This window comes from Siphateles boraxobius, unplaced genomic scaffold (genome assembly GCF_051911475.1).
Source record: "Siphateles boraxobius isolate OS27281-9 unplaced genomic scaffold, OSU_SipBor_1 77, whole genome shotgun sequence".
Taxonomy (NCBI): Eukaryota; Metazoa; Chordata; class Actinopteri; order Cypriniformes; family Leuciscidae; genus Siphateles; species Siphateles boraxobius.
The window spans coordinates 9,918,871-9,940,773 of NW_027509205.1; the positions used below are offsets into that span (position 1 = coordinate 9,918,871).

General features: G+C 39.8%; 1 protein-coding gene across 7 annotated transcripts in view; it reads right to left on the reverse strand.

The window, feature by feature from the left end:
* rca2.1 (regulator of complement activation group 2 gene 1) overlaps positions 1 to 21,628 on the reverse strand; it is a 28,343-nt gene extending 6,715 nt beyond the window's left edge. For 2 of the 7 annotated variants that reach the window (XM_077218791.1, XM_077218790.1), the window contains exons 1-12: positions 21,459 to 21,595; positions 20,778 to 20,906; positions 17,836 to 18,030; positions 17,408 to 17,504; positions 17,226 to 17,302; positions 16,899 to 17,081; positions 16,577 to 16,750; positions 13,431 to 13,622; positions 6,229 to 6,411; positions 5,771 to 5,833; positions 4,548 to 4,580; positions 4,056 to 4,094 (exon numbers count right to left, since the gene is read on the reverse strand). In XM_077218791.1, the coding sequence (XP_077074906.1) occupies positions 4,056 to 4,094; positions 4,548 to 4,580; positions 5,771 to 5,833; positions 6,229 to 6,411; positions 13,431 to 13,622; positions 16,577 to 16,750; positions 16,899 to 17,081; positions 17,226 to 17,302; positions 17,408 to 17,504; positions 17,836 to 18,030; positions 20,778 to 20,847 (1,306 nt within the window). In that variant the 5' untranslated portion in view covers positions 20,848 to 20,906; positions 21,459 to 21,595. Of the gene's footprint in view, positions 1 to 4,055; positions 4,095 to 4,547; positions 4,581 to 5,770; positions 5,834 to 6,228; positions 6,412 to 13,430; positions 13,623 to 16,576; positions 16,751 to 16,898; positions 17,082 to 17,225; positions 17,303 to 17,407; positions 17,505 to 17,835; positions 18,031 to 20,777; positions 20,907 to 21,458 lie in introns of all 7 variants that reach the window. The other 5 variants (XM_077218794.1, XM_077218793.1, XM_077218792.1 and 2 more) reach the window with 5 other exon arrangements.
* Between the last annotated feature and the right edge of the window lie 275 nt (positions 21,629 to 21,903).

Sequence of the window (21,903 nt, forward strand, 5' to 3'; positions counted from 1 at the left end):
TCAGCAGATATGCTTGGTGTTAAAGATATAGCCTTCATAAATAGAACACTAGTGTTCTCATTTAAGCATCTCTTCTTGACAGACACAGATCTAGCTTCAATGGCAGGAGAGATCAATATATCAAAGAAAATACAAAAATGATCAGACAGTGCTACATCCTTAATAACAATTGATGAAATGTTTAGACCCTTACTGATAAGTAAATCTAGAGTGTGTCCACGATTATGTGTGGCTCCATGTACATGCTGAGTCAGATCAAAAGTTTTTAAAACAGTTTTGATTTCTTTTGCCATATTGTTTTCTGCATTATCTATGTGGATGTTAAAATCTCCAGCAATGGCAAAGCAGTCAAACTCTGAGGAAATTGTTGATAACAGTTCTGTTAAGTTCTCAGCAAAAGCTGGAGAGTATTTTGGAGGCCTGTAAACAATAATAAGTAAAATGCGTGGAGCACCTTTTAACACAATACCCAGATATTCGAAAGACGGGTAATTCCCAAATGATATTTGCTTACATTGATAGACATCTTTATAAAGAGCAGCTAAACCTCCGCCTCTTCTGACAGCTCTGCAGACACTCATGAAAGTAAAGTTAGGAGGGGCTGTTTCATTGAGGACTGTTGCACTGCAACTTTCTTCTAGCCAAGTTTCATTTAGCAACATAAAATCCAGGTTGTATGTGGTTATTAAGTCGTTGACTAAAAGTGATTTATTTTTAAGTGAGCGGATGTTTAAAAGTGCTAACTTAACAGTCTTACTTTTTGTCCCCACAGCAATCTTGGTATGTTGTGTAATAGGCACCAGATTAGATGGGTTTGCTGTACGGCTTTTGAAGGCCTTAGACTTTCTATCATGTAATCGAACAGCAATAGAAAAAGATACAGGCACACTGGGTTCCCGCTTGTTCTGTAAACATTTGAGAAAGTTATTGTTATCATAGCGGGGACCCGACACATATCACTGAGAGCTGGTATCAGTTGTTTTTGGTTCACCTCGAGCCGCCGGAGGAGGGTGTGGGCCCTGGCGCTGTGGCAGAGGCCGAAGAGCTCTCACAGGAGGAGGGGGAGGGCGAGCTGGGCCCGTAGGCTTTGGTGGTTGTGGGGCCTGGCGTTTTTTGGTTGGTATCTGGGGGCTCGCAGCAAAAGAGTGGGATAGTCTAGTTCCAGCATGCACCAGTTGTTCCATTTTCTCTGAGAAGCACAGAAGTGGAGATGCTGGAGAGAGTGATAATGTTTCCGGTGAGAGTGATTTTTGCTCTGGTGTTATTGGAGGCTGTAATATGCTGTCCTGGTTTCCCTGGCTGTTTTCCAGAAAGTCGTCCTTGGGTGCTGTATATTGGAGCAGTGCTGGTATGTCACAGTCTGTCTGTGGTGAGCTCTGTGGGCAGGGCTCAGCTGAGATTGTGTCCGTGAGCAGAGGTTGTTGTGGCTGAGTGGTGTTATCACTGTCCTTGTGTGATGTGTCAACCGCATGTCCATTCAGGGGCTGAAGTGAAATCCTGTGGTCATTCATACTGTATCCAGGTGTGTGTGTGCCATTCAGGTTGAGTGGATTGGCACACATTGCAGAAGGATGACGGAGGGAGAAGTAGATATTGTCCTTTAGCACTCTTGAACCAAGTTTGTTTGGGTGGTGGCCATCCTGTTGAAACAGTTGCCTCTGACTCCAGAAAAGATTGAAGTTGTCAATAAAGTTCCCTCCTTTTATATTGCAGGTTTTTTGCAGCCATGTATTAAGCCCAAGCAACCGTGAAAACCTGTTTGTTCCTCTTGCTGGGAGTGGTCCACTGATGAATGTTTGAACTTTCAGTCTTTTAAGTGTTTCAAAAAGTTCATTGAAATCCTTTTTAAGAAGTTCCGACTGCTCTTTATGAATATCATTCTTCCCCACATGAATGATGAGTCGATTTGCAGTCTTATGTTTCATCAGAATGTTCTGAAGTTCCCTGTTTACATCAGATGTTGTTGCTTGTGGAAGGCAGCACGTTGTTGTATCCCTGCTATTAATGTTTCTGATTACGGAGTCGCCCACTATCAGAGTCCTGGGCTCGGCTGCACTGTGAGCTGAGTGCCGCTGTCTGCTCGACCTTGAGCCCCAGTTAGCATCAGTGTTAGCTACTGGCTGATTCTGTCTGTGTGTGATCACATTCATCAAATTTGGGGATTCCTCATTCATTAATACTTCAAATCTGTTCTCAAGATGTATAGGCGGTGGTAGGAGACCAGTGTTTGCAGTCCTTGTCAGAGCCGTATTTGGGGTAGAGGATGCTACTGCAGTAATATGTGATGCTCGTGACAATCTGATGTCATGAGTGCCTTTGGGTCTCGCACCCTGTTTGTGCCATCGATTAGTAAAACGATCGGCTTGTTTCTCTACACTCAGTATGGCCTGTCGAGAAGCACTAGATTCATGGGACTCACCGGCTGTATGCTGAGGACGTCCATGACGAAGCTCTGTTGTGTGTTCCGTCTGGTTTGGTGGTCCCGCAATTAACTTTGTTTCAAGAATTGCAATCCTTTGTAAAAGTCTGTGGCAGTTAGAGCAGCAAGTAGATTCCAGAGGAGGCATTTTCTTATCCTTATGAATGTAGGCAGTTGTGTTTTCTCTTCCCCGGAATGTAAGCTTTCAGTGGGAGGCTGGTTGAATAAAATAATTCTGCTTTTTTTTTGTAGTAATCCAAACGTTTGAGCACTGTGCTGATTTGCTGAAGTTAAAATTAGGTGATAAAAGGAGATAAAATATAGAAATATAAAAGCGATAGAGCAAAGCGCGGAGCAGTAAGCGAGAGCGTCCGAACAGTAGCTGAGCAGGAAGTCTCAGCTACTGTTTAAAGCAAGTTTATTTGTAATAAAGCAAATAAAGCAAGCAAATAAAGCATAAAGCAACAAATAAAGCAAGTTTATTTGTATAGCACATAGAGCTGCTCGATTCTGGATGAATGGAGATTAATGATTGTTTTGTTTCAAACAGAGATAATGTTTCTCCCACGATTCTGAACAAACAACTAAACATAACAATTAACAAAAACTACAGGTTCTGACAAAATGTTAATTGGCTGCAATCTATTTAAAATGTTTAATTAATATTAATTATTTAAATAAAAAAAGCCTTATATGAATAAATTCAATGACTCATAAATACATCACTTGTTCTATTACTGGATGAATCAGCATTTTTTAACAAATCTCTTAAATTAATTAAAAAAAAATTTAACAGTCCCTTGCTGCCATATGGTGTCGTCAAGATAAAATCGGTACTTGAAACACCATGTTACCATGATTTAAAAGGTGATTTTCTCTATTTTTGATCGCTTCCACAGACATCAATGTTTTTATCCGAACAATAAACGTTTATCCCAGTGCTTCTGTGAATATTCGTTTATCCCAGTGCTTCTGTGAATATTCGTATATTTGTAACAAAAATAATGACACTGTGTGGTTGAAAAGACTGTTTGTTAAGCTTTTTAAACCTAATACATGACAGTTGCTCTCTCTGGGTCAACGGCAGTACAAAGCAGATCTGAATGTTACGGTGTTATTTTGTCAAAAGTTTATTAGACACAGGAGAATCGTTGTCATTTGTGTGGGTGTTTGAATAGAGATCGCAATCTTTTAACAATTAATCATGCAGCTCCCATTGTGCATTTCCCACAAAACAGCAGTTTCAGTTTCGCTTTAAATAAATTTGTTTAGGCTTTGTTTTTAATAAATGTTGGTTACAATGAATGCCACTTAAATGTGTATTTACTTTAAAATTATATTTCTCATTTCTGTTTTGTTCTAAATTCTGTAAAATTTAAAGAATTTCCTGTGGAGGGAACATAAAATACCAGTGTATGTTTGTGAATATTTCGTTTTACCTACCAGTATTTTATATTATTTCAGAATGTAATAATTAAATGTGACTTCTACACTGAAAGGGTTGAGCAATTAAAAAAGAAAAAAATCTTATCAAATTTTCTTCTTTATTTTATTATTTTTTCTTTATTATAATTTTCAGAACTGGGTTTTTGTAGACATGTAGATTATCAGGTGAATAATGCAGACTGAGACTTACCCACAGCAAAACCAATCAAACTAACAACCACTGCAATCACTGCAACATTAGAAAAAAAGAGAAAATTAATTAAATAGATTAAGACAAAATGAACAGTACAAGACATATCCTTGTAATATATTAGAAAAAGACACAAACCATTTTGTAAGACTTGTCACAAATTTAAGCATAACTTGTGTGTAAATGGCTAATTAAAAGCAAGCTACAACAGCCAACCAGAAATATGACATGGTCTGCAGAATGTTCAGAAATGATCAGACACTTTTACTGACAACCTCTGAGCTAACAAACAGAAACATTTAAATGGGTCACAATCTAACAATTAAAGATGCAAAACAATGAATTTATAGGAATACTAAAATGATCACATATTATAACCCACCAGTTTCATACATTTCAAAAAAATCAAGGAGCCACAGTTTCTAACAATCAGAATCAGCTCTTTATTGGATGGTTTATTAAAATAAAAACTGAACTTAAAAAGACACTTACCGGTAGTTGAACTGGGTGATGTCTCTGAGCCTTCTGTGGAATAGGAAAAAAACACAGTCAGGAAACCGTGTGTGTAAGAGAATCTAAGCTTCAAATATGAATAGATAGTTAACTTAGAGGAAGTATAGATAAAAAAAACATGCAGTAGACAGGAAAGATATAGCAAATTCTTAGACAAAGCATTTAAACAGTTATTCTGTATAGAAATCAGAGGTACAATTACACACTCATGCTTAGAAAACTAGTTTTCCCCTATCAGTCCCATTATAAAAGAGCTAACAACATTAAAATCTGGTTAGAGAGAGAAATAAGAAACTTTCTGCAGTAGAACTGACATTTAATCAAGTAAAATGCTAAAATAATTGCAAATATAAGAAATAAAGATATCAGTACAAGTGCCAACATCGTAAAATGCTACACACTGTTATTTATTCTTAAATTGGAGTTAGAAGATGTTAATGTAGAGTTAAATTGGCAATGATACAGAGAGTTATACTGATACCTAAAGATGATTTGGGTTCATTTAGAATTTTCAGTAGAAATGGGGGGAAATAATTTCAATGATGAAATAATTCGCTCACTAATAACCTCAACCAAAATGATCTTAGGCAACCGTGTTGATTTGTTGGTGAAAACTTTTGAACTCTGATTTTTTGCACCTGTGCAAATGCATGATTATTGAAAAAGACCAACTCTGTTGTGAAAAGCGCAATACAGATTAACTAAATTGAATTATACCTACTACCAGATTAGGTTATTATACCATACTATATTATACCATTGAATTATACCTACTACCAGATTAGGTTATTATACCATACTATATTATACCATTGAATTATACCTACTACCAGATTAGGTTATTGTACCATACTATATTATACCATTGAATTATACCTACTACCAGATTAGGTTATTATACCATATTTCTATTGGCAGATCAGCTTAGACATTTATTAGTATGTCTATGAATTTAAGATACGTACAGCTGTACTTTAATTCGAGAAAAGATTTGATAATAATAATAATTAGATGTGTAGAGAATTTTGTAATCACATCCCTGAATCAAAATTGAATCAAATAGGGCTTGCTACTATTTTCTCATAATTATTGAAACCAAAGTTTCTTAGCTTTTTCTGGATTTTTATGTCAGGGACATTTAGAGAATATAAATTTGTATCTAAAAATGTTATAATGGAGTATAGAGTCAAAGAGTGCAATACCATTATCTTTAGGTTGAGCCTTGGATGTTACTATCGTGGCGGTTGTGGTTGTTGTAGGTAGGGCTGAGAGTCAAACATGCAAAAAACATTGGGTTTAGAAAACTAGAAATAGGAGTTCAAGAAGTCTAGATAATATCAGAAATACAAATCACACACTTTTATGCTTAAAATGAGAGAGAGAGAAAACTTTTTGAAGTTTTCTTCAGAGATCCACTAAAGTTCATGGGGATGTAAATCAAATTATTTTTGCACTAAAAGGCATGGCATTAATATTGACATATTAATCAATATATATAATCTTGTCAGTATATGTCAGAAATATATGTAAACAATTACTTATCCTGCAAATAATTGTATTTATCATTAAACAGTTTATTCATCTACAGAAAAAAGAAAAGAACTTGACAAGTAAAAAACTTTATTTTTATCTCTTGACTGGCATTTTAAATGTAACGCACCCAAACATTTTGGCGGATCAGGTTTAAAAGTCCCATCCTCAGAACAATGAAGTGTTGAACTTCCATTAATAGTAAACCCACTGTTACATCTGTAGGACACGGCCTGTAAATAATCATAACTGTCCAAAGGCTTCTCTACAAGATGTCCATTTACTATGGCTGGAGGTGCCTTACATTTCACCCCTAAAGAGAAAAGAAATGTGGGCTCTTTAATGTCACATTTCAGTCAAATTTAAGAAACAAAAACCCTCACCTTTACAGAAAAGATCTCTGCCATCTCGTCAGTAGGTATATGTAAGAAATGTGTCAATATATAAGTACATAAGTACTTATCCTCATGTTTGATTTTAGGGACACACCAGTATCATTTTATCTCTCTCTCTCTCTCTCAAATTAGTCACGGTTTGGTTTGTATCACGGATTTAGGGTCACGGTTTTGGTATGATTCGGTGTGCTATGTGCAGGGAAAAAGGACTACGGTCAAATAAAACAGAAAATATAAACAAATGATCTAACAACAAGCAACATCACAAATAAACAGAGCAAAAATACAAATGAAATAAACAGTGGTTTTCAGGTTTTTCAGGTAGGTCTAACATTAGTTCTCTTACGAGAGGTTCTCTCGTATTGCGTAAGCTAGCTTACACTATGGGTAAAGTCATCTTTTCTCGAGATATTGAAGTCAAAATTATCCATAATTTTGCATTTATTGTCAACGCAGTGCAGCAGCAATTAGACCTACAACAGGCAGTCTTGCGTGTTCATTGGCTGCCGTGCGGCAACTGCTGCAGCCTACCACTGAGCCTTGCGCGTGACGTTGCACCCTCAACGCGTCACAGCCAGCCAAAATGGGGGTGGCTTAGCGTATAAAAGCCAGGCTCGTAGGCTGCGTCACTGATTTCATCATCTTCAGCGAAGCTCTCCGCATCACTGAATCTTGAGAGAAAGCCGTCTTCCGTCGAAACTAGCGACCAGCACGCAGAGAAAGCGCCCGAGGAAGCCGGCCACCTTCGCCGCCTTAAGCCTTCCGTGCGTGCTACGCCATGCGACGTTGAGTATCCTTTCTGTGCTTGCCATCTGTGAGTGTTCACCGCTGCAACACTCACTCTCTCTTACTAAAAGAGCGCGAGCGTTTTTATCAAAATGCCTCGCCTTTCCTGCGACTCTAGTAGAGCCCCGCTCAGCACAGGAGACCGACATGTGAACTGCGCTCTCTGCCTGGGTCCAGACCACGGGCACTGTGAAGCGCTTCCGTTGTCGACCCTGCGGGCTCGAATCGAAGCCTTCACCCCGGACGCTGTCACTCCAACCTCTGGACCGCGCAAGGAGCGCAATGCGCAGAGAATGCCGGAGCCTGTGGCCACAGTGAAGTGCTCGCCAGATCGTATCCCGCCAGCCTCACTCTCTCCTTCTCCGATTCTCACGGACATGCAGCTGCCGGCTTCAGCCCTCACTGCCGCCGCCTCAGGGGACGAAGCTGAGGGAGCGTACCCAGGTGACAGCTGTTCTATCCTGGCTTCGGATAGCGAGGAGTGGTCGAGTTCCCATCACTCCGCCTCCTCCTCGATCCAGGAATACAGCAGGACTCGGGCTGGCGTGGACGCCGGGCACATGCGCCTCCTTTCGAAGGCCGTCGACCAACTCGGCCTGGATTGGTCACCGCCTAAGGAGCCCGCGCCTAATAGGCTTGACGGCTGCTTCCTCCACAGCGGCCGCCCCCGCCAGTTTTCAGATCTGCGCCATTTCTGCCAGAGCTTCATGCAGAGCTTTCAAAGTCGTGGAAAGCACCTTTCTCCGCGAGGCTCCACCCGTGTCTCCTGGGCGCTCTCCCAAGTGGACGGCGCCGCCGAGAAGGGGTGCACAGCTATCCCCCCGGTGGAAGAGGCGGTCGCAGCACACCTTTGCCTGCCCTCCGTGAGATGGCGCACAAAGTCTGCCCTCCCCGTCCAAAGCCTGCAGGACCACCTCATCCCTTGTCGGCCGCACGTTCGCCACTGCCGGATAAGCTGCTTCCACCCTGCACTCGATGGCTGTGCTGCAGATCCTCCAAGCTGATATCCTCCGCGAATGGGACGAGAAAAGCAAGGACCCAGCCGCCATCACGGATTTGAGGAGTGGACGGATCTCTCCCTTCGCGCTACGAAATCCGTGGCTCAGGCAATGGGCAGATGCATGGCCTCGCTCACCGTCACAGAGAGGCATCTCTGGCTGACGCTTGCGGATATGAGGGACTCAGAGCGCTCCGTGTTTCTCGATGCACCACTCTCCCCTGCTGGTCTCTTCGGCCCAACGGTGAACGGGATCGTCGACCGTTTCTCCGAGGTACAGAAGACCACGCAGGCCATGAACCTCTTCCTGCTGCGACGCTCTAGGTTCTCTGCAAGCCGCCCACGCAAGCCGCCTGCACGACACGCTAGCCAGCGCCCAGCTCAGCCCCAGCCTTCGCAGCGTAGACAGGGCGGCCGCCCTAGATCACGCTAATCTGGACGCAGGCCGCCTCCGCCCGGGGACAACCGGCCCAGGGTTGCGCTGAAGCCCGAGCAGGGAAAGTCCTCCTAACAACACCAGTGAGGAAAACACGGCTGGGTCTCGCTGCGGCCAGACCACCGTCAAAACATCTCGTCCTGTCAGCCCCCTCAGAGAAGGCTACTTCAGACGCACTTTTAGCAGCCAACGAGTCGGCAACACAGCCAGCTCGCCTGCACACAAACGCCGTTTTTATGGCGACCCAGCGAAATCTCAAAGAGTATAAATTCTGGTTATCCGGCTGACGCAGATGGTGTTTTAAGTGTAGAAAGTGCCCACAAGTCAGTACTCAACCCTACACATAAACACGATGCCCCACGTGTCTCACACAGAGCCCACTCTCATAAAGCTGGCAAATGCTGCTCGAGTGCTAGATGTAGAGAATGTGGAACAGCCTCACAGCGGCCAAGTTATGAATGTAAGTCACGTGACCGCTCACGAGTGCTTGCGCTTACTGACAAAGACTTCGCCCCAGGCTCCGCTCGCACTTAATATCATCACAAAATGTTCCCCATTCCCAGTAGTCGGGTCATCTCAAGTGATACAGACAGTCACAGCGAGCCGCCGTTCCCGAGATCGGAGAGATCGCCCCGCACACACCTCCGGTTCAGTTTCCCGAGCCCACGAAGTGCGGCGATCGGAACCCGGAGTCCATTCTGCCCCTAGCTATACATGTAGAAGCATGGAAGGCTATTCCAGGTGTGTCAGAATGGGTGCTGAGCAAAATAAGACAGGGCTACTCGCTTCAGTTCGCTCGCCGTCCCCCTCGCTTTCGAGCACGGACCGAGACGAAAGTAAAAGCGGATGTAGCGTATCTACTCCGCGTAGAAATAGCCAAACTGCTGTGCAAAGGGGCCAAAGAACCAGTGCCTCCTTCTCTAAACGAGTCAGGTTTTTACAGCCATTATTTTCTCGTCCCCACGAAGGACGGAGCTCTAAGACCTATCTTAGATCTGAGATATTTGAACAAAGCTCTCATGAGACGGCCGTTCAAAATGCTCACGACAAGACAAATCCTCACGCAAATTCGCCCGAGGGACTGGTTTATCTCTCTCGATCTGAAAGATGCATAATTTCAGATCCCGATAGTTCACAGGCCATTCTTGAGATTCACGAAGTACATTTCGTACATTTACGAAGTGCATGGATGTGGCTCTCGCCCCCTTGAGAGTGAAAGGGCTGCGAATTCTGAACTATTTGGACGATTGGCTGATTTTAGCACAGTCAGAGATAGAACTTTTATCTCACAGAACAGTGCTTCTCAACCATCTGGAAAACTTGGGCCTCACAGTCAACTGGACCAAGAGCTCATTAATGCCCAATCAGTCAGTTTCCTTTCTAGGAAAATAACTGGACTCTGTGGCTATGACGGACAACCTATCGACACAGCGCGCGCGCCGTGTTCGCCTCCTGGCAGCATCTTTCCAGGAAGGCAGCATTATGCCTCTGAAGACATTCCAGAGGATGCTAGGCTGTATGGCATCAACTGCGGCTGTAATTCAGCTGGGCTTGCTGCGCATGCGCCCGCCTCAATGCTGGCTGAACGCCCAAGTGCCTCACAAGGCTTGGGTTTTGGGCTACAGACGAATCAAAGTGACTCAGAGCTGCGTTTTGGCTCTGCAGCCCTGGTTAGCGGCCGACTGGTACCAGGGGGGAGTGATATGGGGGCTGTCTCACACCGAAAGGTCATCTCGACGGACGCCTCCAACTCAGGTTGGGCAGAGGGCAGATCGGTCTTTGGCCTGTGGTCAGACCGAGAGAGATGCCTCCACATAAACTGTCTGGAAATGATAGCGGTCGACCGCTTGACCGGGCGGGGGGCGGCGACTGTGGAGGAAGCAGCAGTTGAGCCTATTGGGCGCGGGCTCCTTACCTGTTACCACAGGTAATCAAGAGGATCAGGGAAACACGCCACTCGGTGCTCCTTATAGCCCCGCGCTGGGAGAATCAAACCTGGTTCCTGGAGCTGATGCGGCTGGCACACATAGCCCCTTGGCCGATTCCGGTGAGGAGAGATCTGCTCTCTCAAGCCCGCGGCTCAATCTGGCATCCCCATCCAGAGCGCTGGTCTCTGCACGTATGGTTGATCAACGGATACCCGTTGTTCTGCCAGAAGGAGTGATGAACACGATTATGTAATCCAGAGCTCCCTCTACGAGGTGGCTTTACGCGTCTAAATGGTCGGTTTGGTCGAAGCGCCCTCATTGGGCGTGACATCACGCGCGAGTTTCAGTGGTAGGCTGCCTGTACTAGGTCTGCTGGCTGCTGCACTGCGTTGACAATAAATGCAAAATTATGGATAATTTTTGGCTTCAATATCTCGAGAAAAGATGACTTTACCCGTAGCGTAAGCTAGCTTACGCAATACTCGTTCCCTCTTCTAGAGAGAACCAAGGTTACGCAAGTAACCGAGTACGTTTTCAGGTACAGAAATTGTAAAATACCATTGTATATTTGACTGTATAAATTAAAGATTAATCCTTATTAAAGTTACAAAACTTTCAATCTAAAGCAGTGAGTGATTTCCTTGTCTTTTGTTGTTTGATATTGGGCTGTTGTCACTAAGACATAATGCACAGATCCAGTACACTGATACTGATACACATGCCTCAACTTTTCTTTTCATTTTAAACCGTTCAAGCACAGTAAGCAGCAAAAGAGGACTCATTTCAGTATATGTCTGAGAGCACACACCTGAAACGCGAGCACATGAAGCTGCTGCTCATACAGCGATTACTGAACTCTTTGTGCTTAAACGGTCCAATAAACACACACTTATATTTCAAAATGTCCCTCTTTGCAAGTAACCTTGTAACCACAGGCTTTATACATTAAGTGAACGATTGCGTAAGAATGCGCATATCAGTATATTAGATCCGCACATTCAGTCTTAAAGTGACAGTGACCTGCTGCCGACTGTGCCATCAATATTAAATCAAACAATCTTGCTCGGGTTTTGACTAAATCACTTTTCTAACTTTAATAAGAATAAATGTATGTTTAATTTACATTGTGAAGACAATGCAGTGTTTTTTTTTTGTACCTTTGATTACTTTATACAATTTATGTAGTAGACTTTTTCTATAGTCCGATCTAGTGCTTGTAGTTTTTCAGGTAGGTCTATTTAATTTGTGTCTGTTCTATTGTAGCTTTTTTGTCCTATTGCTTGAAATTAGTTTCTTTGTTCCCATTTTATCACTGATTGTTTACTTAAGTTATGTTAGTTTGGCTAGTATTAGTTTTTTTTGTCAAATTGAAATTAGTGATGAGATTTATAGAATTTCAATGGAATCGAAAGTTTGATCACTTTATTTAAAGCTAAAATAATTATATTGTGATATATATCGTTATCATGAAATAAAATGACTCGTATCATGATAGAAGATTTTGGTTATATCGCCCAACCCATGTGTGTGTGTGTTGCAATTTTATATATATATATATATATATATATATATATATATATATATATATATATATATATATATAATCACAATATATTTATTATTTAAAGGGATACTCCACCAGTTTTTCTTATTAAACTATGTTATTCCCTTAACTAAGACGAGTTGATACATACCTCTCTCGTCTCAGTGCGTGCACTATATCGCTCTGTATTGCCGCAAAACTATGTTAGCACTTAGCTTAGCCCATGCACTAAATATGGGCCAAGCAGAGAAGCGACCAAACACTTCCACGTTTTCCCTATGTAAACACAGTTACTCGAGTAGTGTAACTTGACCTGGGCTGGTGACACAAAATAAACCGTTGCGCTTTTCTAAGAGTTTAAAATTGATGACTATATTGTATGGCGGAATACCATAACAAGTGCTTTTGAGCACTTCGACTTGGCGCAATAATATCTTCACTCGTGAAAAGTCCTCTTACCGGCTCCCGCTTCCTCTCCCTCTGACATTTCCGTCAATACAACGAGAGGAAGCGGGAACCGGTAAGAGGACTTTTCACGAGTGAAGATATTAATGCGCCAAGTCGAAGTGCTCAAAAGCACTTAGAAAAGCGCAACGGTTTATTTTGTGTCACCAGCCCAGGTCAAGTTACACTACTCGAGTAACTGTGTTTACATAGGGAAAACGTGGAAGTGTTTGGTCGCTTCTCTGCTTGGCCCATATTTAATGCATGGGCTAAGCTAAGTGCTAACATAGTTTTGCGGCAATACAGAGCGATATAGTGCACGAAATGAGACGAGAGAGGTATGTATCAACTCGTCTTAGTTAAGGGAATAACATAGTTTAATAAGAAAAACTGGTGGAGTATCCCTTTAACATGACCTGTTAACTCTACTATTACTAAGAGCAAATCAAACAAAAAGCGGATCACAAAGGCATCTTAAAATAAAAATTTGGTCTTATGGTCCACATTCCAAATCTTCTGAAACCATCCTAAAGCACTGTGTGAGGAATGCAATTTAAAAAGCGTAATTGATTGAAAACTCTCTGCTCTATCAAAGTGTCCAAAATGCTTACCGGTACTTTCATGGCTGTCAAAATCTGAAATATTGTGCACACATTGTATGGGTGACCTCTATTGTGGTGTTTTAACATTTGGAGCTCCACGTCTCAACCCCATTTACTTTCCACTAAACATCATCCTTTGTGTTTCACAAAAAAAAAGAAAAAGAAAAAAAGAGCTGGAACACAATTAACGGCAGTACTTACCTTTACAAGTGAAGATCCGTTCTGTCCAGTTATTTTCCTCACAGGTAACTGATTTAGACACTGTCGAGTCAACTGGTTCATATCCTTTAATGCACTCAAATGTTACTTTGGATCCATATGGGAAACTGTTTTGTGTGCGGAATTCCTCTATTAAAGTGACGTGTCCACTTAAATCAGGTCGGCCACAAGGCCCTGTGGAGATAAAAAAGTAACATGAATTAGTCATCAGATGCATAACCCCATTAACAGATCCAGTACTATTTTAGTCATCATTACTCATTTCTGTCTTTTTTCCCTTATTTATTTTAGGTATCATGAGGTACTTGAATGTGATATAGAGCCTTGGGTGAGACGGTTTTCTTAATCCCGCTCCCGCTGAATTTCTGACCATTACCACCCACTCCCACAAAGTGTGTATTCTTCTCCCGCCCACACCCGCAAACATCCTGTTACAGCTTGTTAACCTGACGTCGTCATACTCAGATTCTAGTCAGGATGTCAGTCTGATACTGCTCCAATGCCTCTGCACTCAATTGGATCGTCAAATCCATTGATCGCGGTTCTCTGTTTCTCTTTTAAAATGTATACGCTGTCTACATCTTCTAACAGACGCGATGGCTGAATCTACACATCTACAAAAATTATCCAGTGGCAGCCATTCTTTGTTGTAAACGAATTCAACCCAAGCGCTCTTGGTGACGTGAATAATTACGTTACGGTTGATCATCTGTCCATTATCTTACAAAGCCAGCGCTGACAATTTGATTGGTCCGAACAGCTTTGGTTCGGGCAAACTTGCTTCACAACGGATCAAGTCCAGACCGAACTTCCCATCCTCCAAATGTTGTGGGCGGGGCTAAGTTCGGCTGGCATCCAGGCTAATAGCGTGTAGAAATTATGAAAACATTTCACAAACATTAAGGCTATGCTAAACATTCAGTATAACAGACATTAAACATTATGTTTAAAGGGATATTTCACACAGAAATGAAAATTAGCCCATTATTAACTCACCCTGAAGTAGGGATGGAATGTCTGTTTTAACGATAAAATGTCCTGACGGTTAGTATTATTGTTTAAAATGTGATAATCACGAAAACCGTGTTCAATTATCGCGATTTTGAAAACTTGCGGGAAATCCTGTCCAGGCAGCATCAGTCTGACGCAGCTGCAGCATGCAACGTTGTTTTCTTGTGTACAAGACATGACGGAAGGCAGTGCAGTGCTTGTGAGATTCATCACCCAAAAATCCTCCCAGCAACGGCTGCAGCTTCTCAGTGACATCCGATATTGTACGTACTATTCTCTGTTATTGTTAAGCCCCACTAAAGATATAAAAAATATTGTAAAGCTCCATAAAATTTTCGTGCACTATATTCCAAGACTTCTGAAGCCATTTGATAGCTTAATGAGAGGTACAAATGCATATTTAAGTCGATAAAGTTTATGGAAATTTATTTCTCCTCACTGTCCTCAGTCATTCTCCATTCAGCAACAGTAACACAAGGAAACTCACTCCAAGATCAATGTTCCTATTATTATAGTTTATTTGTAGAAAAAGAATCTATGGTTTTTCATAAAGTACTTCATCTTACTGGAGTTTATTTCTGTTTTTAAATCATGAGTCTTTCTCCCGGGAGTGTGTTAGATCACACTGGAGTAGAGAGCACTATGAATTGTTCTTCACGCACACAATAACTGAAATTTACAACTGTTAAAAGAAAAGGCTCAAACTAGTGATGGGTCAGTCATAAACAATTCGTTCATTTTGAAAAATTTTTTAAAAGATGTGGGACTACAGAGTTGTCTTAGAGAGCGATTCGTTCATTTTGTGTTGACTGCGCATGCGCAACATCCTTTGAGCACTTTTATCATGGATGGATGTGCTTTGATGGACTTATACCCATTGACTCCCATTATAAAGCTTGGAAGAGCCATGACATTTTTTTATATTACTCCAATTGTATTCGTCTGATTGATCGAATCATGGGCTAATTTTAATTTTTGGGTGAACTATCCCTATAACTAAACTAACCATAAGATAAAGTAATGCTAGCACCACACAAACACATTTGGACAGTTTTTTTTTTATTTATTTTTTACTTCTACCAACTGTTAAAGGAGACATCGGATGCCACTTTTTACAAGATGTAAAATAAGTCTCTGATGTCCCTAGAGTGTGTATGTTAAGTTTTAGCTCAAAATACCCCACAGATAATTTATAGCATGTGAAAATTGCCGTTTTTGTGCGTGTCCCTTTAAATGCAAATGAACTGGAGCTCTCACCCCTTTCAAGGATAGGGGCGAGCTTCAAGAGCTTATACTGGCAACAAAACAGGACAATCTCACGCACTGAAAATTTCAGAAACTGTCAGTAGCTGTGTTCGGTTCGAACCGGAGTCGGACAATAATGCCTACAGAGCCAGAGAATATATGCTGCATGCTTTTTTTTAAAAGATGCAAAAGTATCACAGAATGATCCCATGTGGCATATATACGATATGAAATTTATTTAACGAAAATCTTGACCTTGGCAGATGGTCTGTGCTCGACTGCACGTTCATGAGACACCCATTAAAACACACAATTTGTGAGAAATCAAGATTAACAAAAACAAATAAAATCCATGTTCCTTATTCTCGGAGGTGAACATATCTGTTCGTGTTTGTCGTAACAAGAAGTTAGTGAAGAAAGTTCAGACACTTTTTGGGGATTTCTTGGCGTCGTATTTCATGATGAGTATTTACTTAACGAATGAAAAAAATAATGAATCAATTGGCCAAGCCTACTACAGATTGCTATGGAGGAAGAGATTGTTACTGATCGACTGTGTGAACATTTTGTAACTCCTTTCTTTTTACACGGCAAATAGAGGGACCCAAGCTGGATTTTTTTTGTCCACCCACTCCAACCCGCAGCAAAGGTAAAACCGTACACTCCTGCAAGATTTGTGTTGGGTCCCAAGGGACCCCAATCCCATTGCAGCCCTCTAAATGTGATAGTCAGCTAGACTAAAAGCTCAAGACTTAACAAATGATGAGTAAATTCTCATGTTCATTTTGGGTGAGCTACTCCTTTAAACAATGACATCACTATGAGATAAAAGGGTTTGAAGTCATGCAATAATAAAATCATTTTAGTCTTACCAATGCACTTTGGTGGTTCAGGGTTCCATCCTGTTAATCCACACACAATATAAGATTCTCCTTTCATTGTATAGTCATTATTACATTTGTAATTTAAAAAGTTTCCAATGCTGTAGGGGGGTGATTTTCCACCAATTCTAGTTGCGTGTGGAATTTCAGGCTTTGGACACCCATCTGAAAAAAAAAAAAAGGAATTTATACAAAGTTTAATGTACATTAATTGTGTTATTCATTAAACATTTTATTCATCGACAGAAAAAAAAGGAAGCAGTTTACAAGGGTTTTTTTTTTTTTTCATCTCTTGACTGGCTGTTTAACTTACCCGAACATTTTGGCGGATCAGGTTTAAAAGTCCCATCCTCAGAACAATGAAGTGTTGAAGTTCCACTAATACTAAACCCACTGATACATCTGTAGGACACGGCCTGTAAATAATCATAACTGTCCAAAGGCTCCTCTTCAAGCTGCCCATTTACTATGGCTGGAGGTGCCTTACATTTCACCACTAAAGAGAAAAAATCCTGGTGAATAAATACTTATTTTCAGATGCATCTAAAGTGAAGAGCATTTAACTATTGTTTATACTCATCATGAATGGTTTTGAATAAAATTCATGCTCTTCAAATTTAAGAAAAAAACAAAAACTCACCTTCACAGACAGGATCTCTGCCATCCCATCCCTGATCTCGGCACAATCTCACTTTTATCAATCCATCTAACATGTATCTGAAAAAAAAAAGAAAAGATTATCATCTTACTAGCACATCTAAATCTAAATACAGTACATGGTTAAAACAGCACAAAGAAACTGACTTCATTGTTTTCACTTACCCTGTGTTACAAACCGCTGTAATGTTGTCGCCAAATAAAATCCCAGTTATTTCATATCTCCCATTATCAAACTCTGGAGGACTCCCACAGGATTTTCCTGTAAATTTTTAAAGATATTATTGACTAATTGAGATTTGGTGGTCTTCACATACTTCTGAAAATATTGAAAAATAGTCTTTAGTGTTGTCTAACTATATATGATATACAGGGATTTAGCCTATTTTAAGAGGAAATGTGTGATGCTGTGAAGCTTCCTGCATCAGTGACGAAACTGCTATAAAGAAACTGCTTTAAGGACTTGCTGACCAATACCGTACATCCTTCACATATCTAAATTAGAAAAATTCAAAAATTCTAAAAATTCAAAGGCACTTTAGGGAATATTACAAATGTAGGGTACTCAAAAAAATAAGATTGATAGTAAATACTTGTGCAAATTAATTCCAGACTTGTCCACTGGTTTCCCTCACAAGTAACAGATTTAGATGCTCTTGAGTTTACTGGTTTATACCCAATATCACATTCAAATGTTACAGCGGATCCATCTGGGAAATTTCCAGTCGATAGATGCGATGCGGACAAGATGACATTGCTTGATGCAAAAGAAGGCTGTGTACATTGTGCTGTGGAGATAAAAAAAACATATGCTTTATAGTAACCAGATGTAATACTATTCTATCCATCATCATCACAATTATTAGCACTATTACACAAATTACTAGATCATTATTATCTGTTTAAACAAAAGTAAATTAGTATGACTTAAGGAAGATGTGCTGTTGAAATTAAATCACAATGCTTCTTCATACGTTGCTTATACATATAATATTTTTTTTATTTTTAAATAGAGCCAAAGGTTACAAGATTTGAAAACTTTTGGCCTTTCTCAAAGACTGAAACTAAAGCAGATTTTAGACACAACCGTTTTGATAACTGCAACTTAGTTAATCAAGTGCTGAAGTTGATTAATATAGCACTGTTATCGTTGCAAAATGAAATAAGGTTACATAATTATTTGTGAACTGTGGACAAAAACACATATGCTGGTTAAATCAGTCCTGAAAGCATTATAAGGGCAAAAAAGAAGAGCTAGCATATATAGCATTCTAACGTCTCAAGTCTTTGAAACTGATGACATTGTTGCAGGCCAGTATAAAAAGTAAAATAATTTCGGATTCAGGCATCCATTTCATGACCAAAAGCAAATGGAAGTCATGTGTGCGTTTGCCGTTTTTACAGTGAAGAATTCGGTTAATTCTGTGTATAGTAGCAGCATGCTATGACCATCAAGCTTTCGGCTTAAACTTTTCTGTTGGCAAAGCAGTATTAGTTGCTAGTATCAACATTATGGTACTAGGTTATACATGCATGTACTGTTTGTTCAGTGAATGAACTTACAAGTGCCCTTTTCAATTATTCTATATTACAGTTTTACACAATTCTCAGAATGGAAATGTTATCCACCTTTTTTGAACAAACCTACTGCATTTTAAAATATGGATGGCACTTCAGGTTTGGATTTCAGTTCACCATGTTCTGATTATTTTCTTTTACTTTAGCACTCTAACAATATAAAGAAAGACTAAGGACACAGTGCTCTTGTAGTCTGTTCTGCAGATTAAATGTTAGAGTGCTAAAGTAAAAGAAAATAATCAGAACATGGTGAACTGAAAAGAGCTCTATTCTTGAGATGCCAATGTCTTAATGGATAAAAATAGAGCATGGAAAATTTACATTTCATTCAGTCAATCTTACAGATGAGGATTATTTCCTTTATTATTTATGTCCTTTTGAGTGGCACGAATCCAAAACTGAAGCCTATATTGATGTTATTTTATACGTTTTGGGTTAGATTATGGTTTGGGCAATAGACAGTGAACGGAACAGGAAAAAGGAAGCTCATTGGTCATCACCATCCTTCCACGCGTTGCCTAACACATTATTTTAGTATTACAATTAGCATTTAAAAAGTCGAATGAAGCTTGGTTAGTTAACTAAACCTATTTTATGCATTCGTTCAAATCATGTGCATGTGCATTCACTGGAATGCACTAAGAATCTCTCATTTTCTCCCCAATCACCTCCGTTTCCTTTTTTTCATACAGACGATTTAAAACATAACTTTATCCCTCTTTTCACTTCTAATTCCTAACAGCCGTGTTTACAGGAATGTTTCTGAAGCAGGACAATATAATATGTGTTACCTGACAAAATAAAGCAGAGCACTTTGAAATATCTGACCATGTTTCAATTATTGATGGAACATTTGATAAATATGTATTGTGTTACATAATATAGACTTAAATATTCTTATTTCTTACAGTAATATCTGACCCATAATTGAAAGTCCTTGAGCTTTTAGGGTTTTTCAGTAATTGATCACTTTTATACTTTTCTTTTACTTTTTTTTTTAATGTTCAATGGTTGAGAGTGAGGAGAATAATGTCACCCAATTGTACCAGCTTTTGCAAATGAGTTAATCTTTTAACAAGTTTATTGCCATTATCTGATTTTTTACAGTTCTATGGAAGTTAGGCTACTCCCATAATCTTGCCCGTTTCTTGGGAAAACAAAAACTATGTTTTGTCCCAAATGACGCACTATACACTATGCGCTACGTACTCAACCATATAGTGTATGAATTTTAAACGTTTATTTTGTCATTCAACATCAGCGTCTGATAGCCCCTCCCCCTCCACTATGTAATTAAAACTACTACGAAATCGTATACTCTCTTAAATAGGTACCTATTTTTAATAAGTTATTTTGTTGATGACCCCTAAAAAAGGATGTTCTTTATATGTATGTCATTTTGTATGAATATGTGTAGCATGAATGTCATCGGGACGTACTACATTAGCCATTTTGTCATTATCAGTGACCTACCAGCATAAGTTACGTTGCTTCACTGCCATTCATAAATCCTCTCTAATGTCCTAGGCTAATGGCATCTCATGACATAGGCTAGTAAAGTGTCCATCCCATGCACACTTCAGAATCTTGACGGAAGTAGTAGGTCATCCCAGTACACTTTTATGATTACTGATAATTTGGACATACTTCTTTTGTCACAAACTGTTTTTCGCCTACTAGCCTATATAGTAGGGAAGTATGCAGACATGGTTTCCAAAATTCCACACTTGTTTTTTTTCTCAGTTAATTAAGAACACACTAATCGCACTTTTTATACTAACGTTACAAAACAGCGTATAATAGTGCAGAAGTACTCGAAATGGGACGCACCGCCTGTAAAACCTGAAACTTAATCGTAGTTCACTAACGATAGATAGATAGATAGATAGATAGATAGATAGATAGATAGATAGATAGATAGATAGATAGATAGATAGATAGATAGATAGATACTCACCTCGGACATGTACACAAATCATAAGATACGGAAGGAGAGCAACATTGAGCCACAACACCTTACATCCCATCTTGTTAATGTCGGTGAATGTCAGCCTTAACGTTAATCAAGGCCAATGTTATTTGTTTTCTGCACCAAATAAACAAAAAAGACATTTTAGCGTCAGGGCGTAAAGAAATGCACTTTTAAAATATGTTTTTTTGAGTAATCAAAAGTTAACACTAACATTATCTACAACAAAACAGGCACAAAAGACTAACATAAACAAAACCTGTTTCTGTTAGCCTGTTAGCGGCTAGCATAACAATCAAGACAGGTTTTAATTATTAACGTCATATTATTAAAAGACAACATGTACATGATTTGAACGAATGCATAAAATAGGTTTAGTTAACTAACCACGCTTCATTCGACTTTTTAAACGCTAATCTTAACACTAAAAGAATATGTTGGGCAACGCATGGAAGGGCGTTAAGCTTCCTTTTTCCTGTTCCGTTCACAGTCCATTGCACAAACCCTAATCTAACCCGAAACACATAAAATAACATCAATATATAAATGTTAAACAAATTATCTTTAATAAAATAATTTAAAAAATCATTAAGACGTCTTTTCAAGCGGCTGTGATAGCTAACGCTACACAGAGAAGTGAAAATGAATCCTTGTTTTAAGCATCCTTACCTTTAGGTGTTTAGGAGGTTTCTCAATGTTTTGTATTTGATTCAGAGTTATATAAAGCCCGTTTAACTTTCAGGAAATGAGATCAAGGAGAGGGTGGAGATCTTACTGTATTTCTCATAAAGTAAATTTCCGTCTACAGAGGGCGTTACCGATGTGTCATAGAAGAGGGTGGAAAGCCTTCACTAAGGCAAGCCGTTTTAGCTTAAAATAGTCACAGCAGCTGCACTAGACCTTATTCACAGCGCCATCTCATCCAAATATTACCCAAAAACCCCGAAGATTTGGGTCAGTTTACCTAAAAAATAATTGTAAGAATTTTTGGTCCTGAAGCATTTTTTTAAATGATTGTTTACTTGGTTTTTAAATGTTTTCAATGACGTTTTGCCTTCTTTTACCTCAATTACACGTGTTGTATGTACACGTGTAGATGTGTGTGAAAATCTTC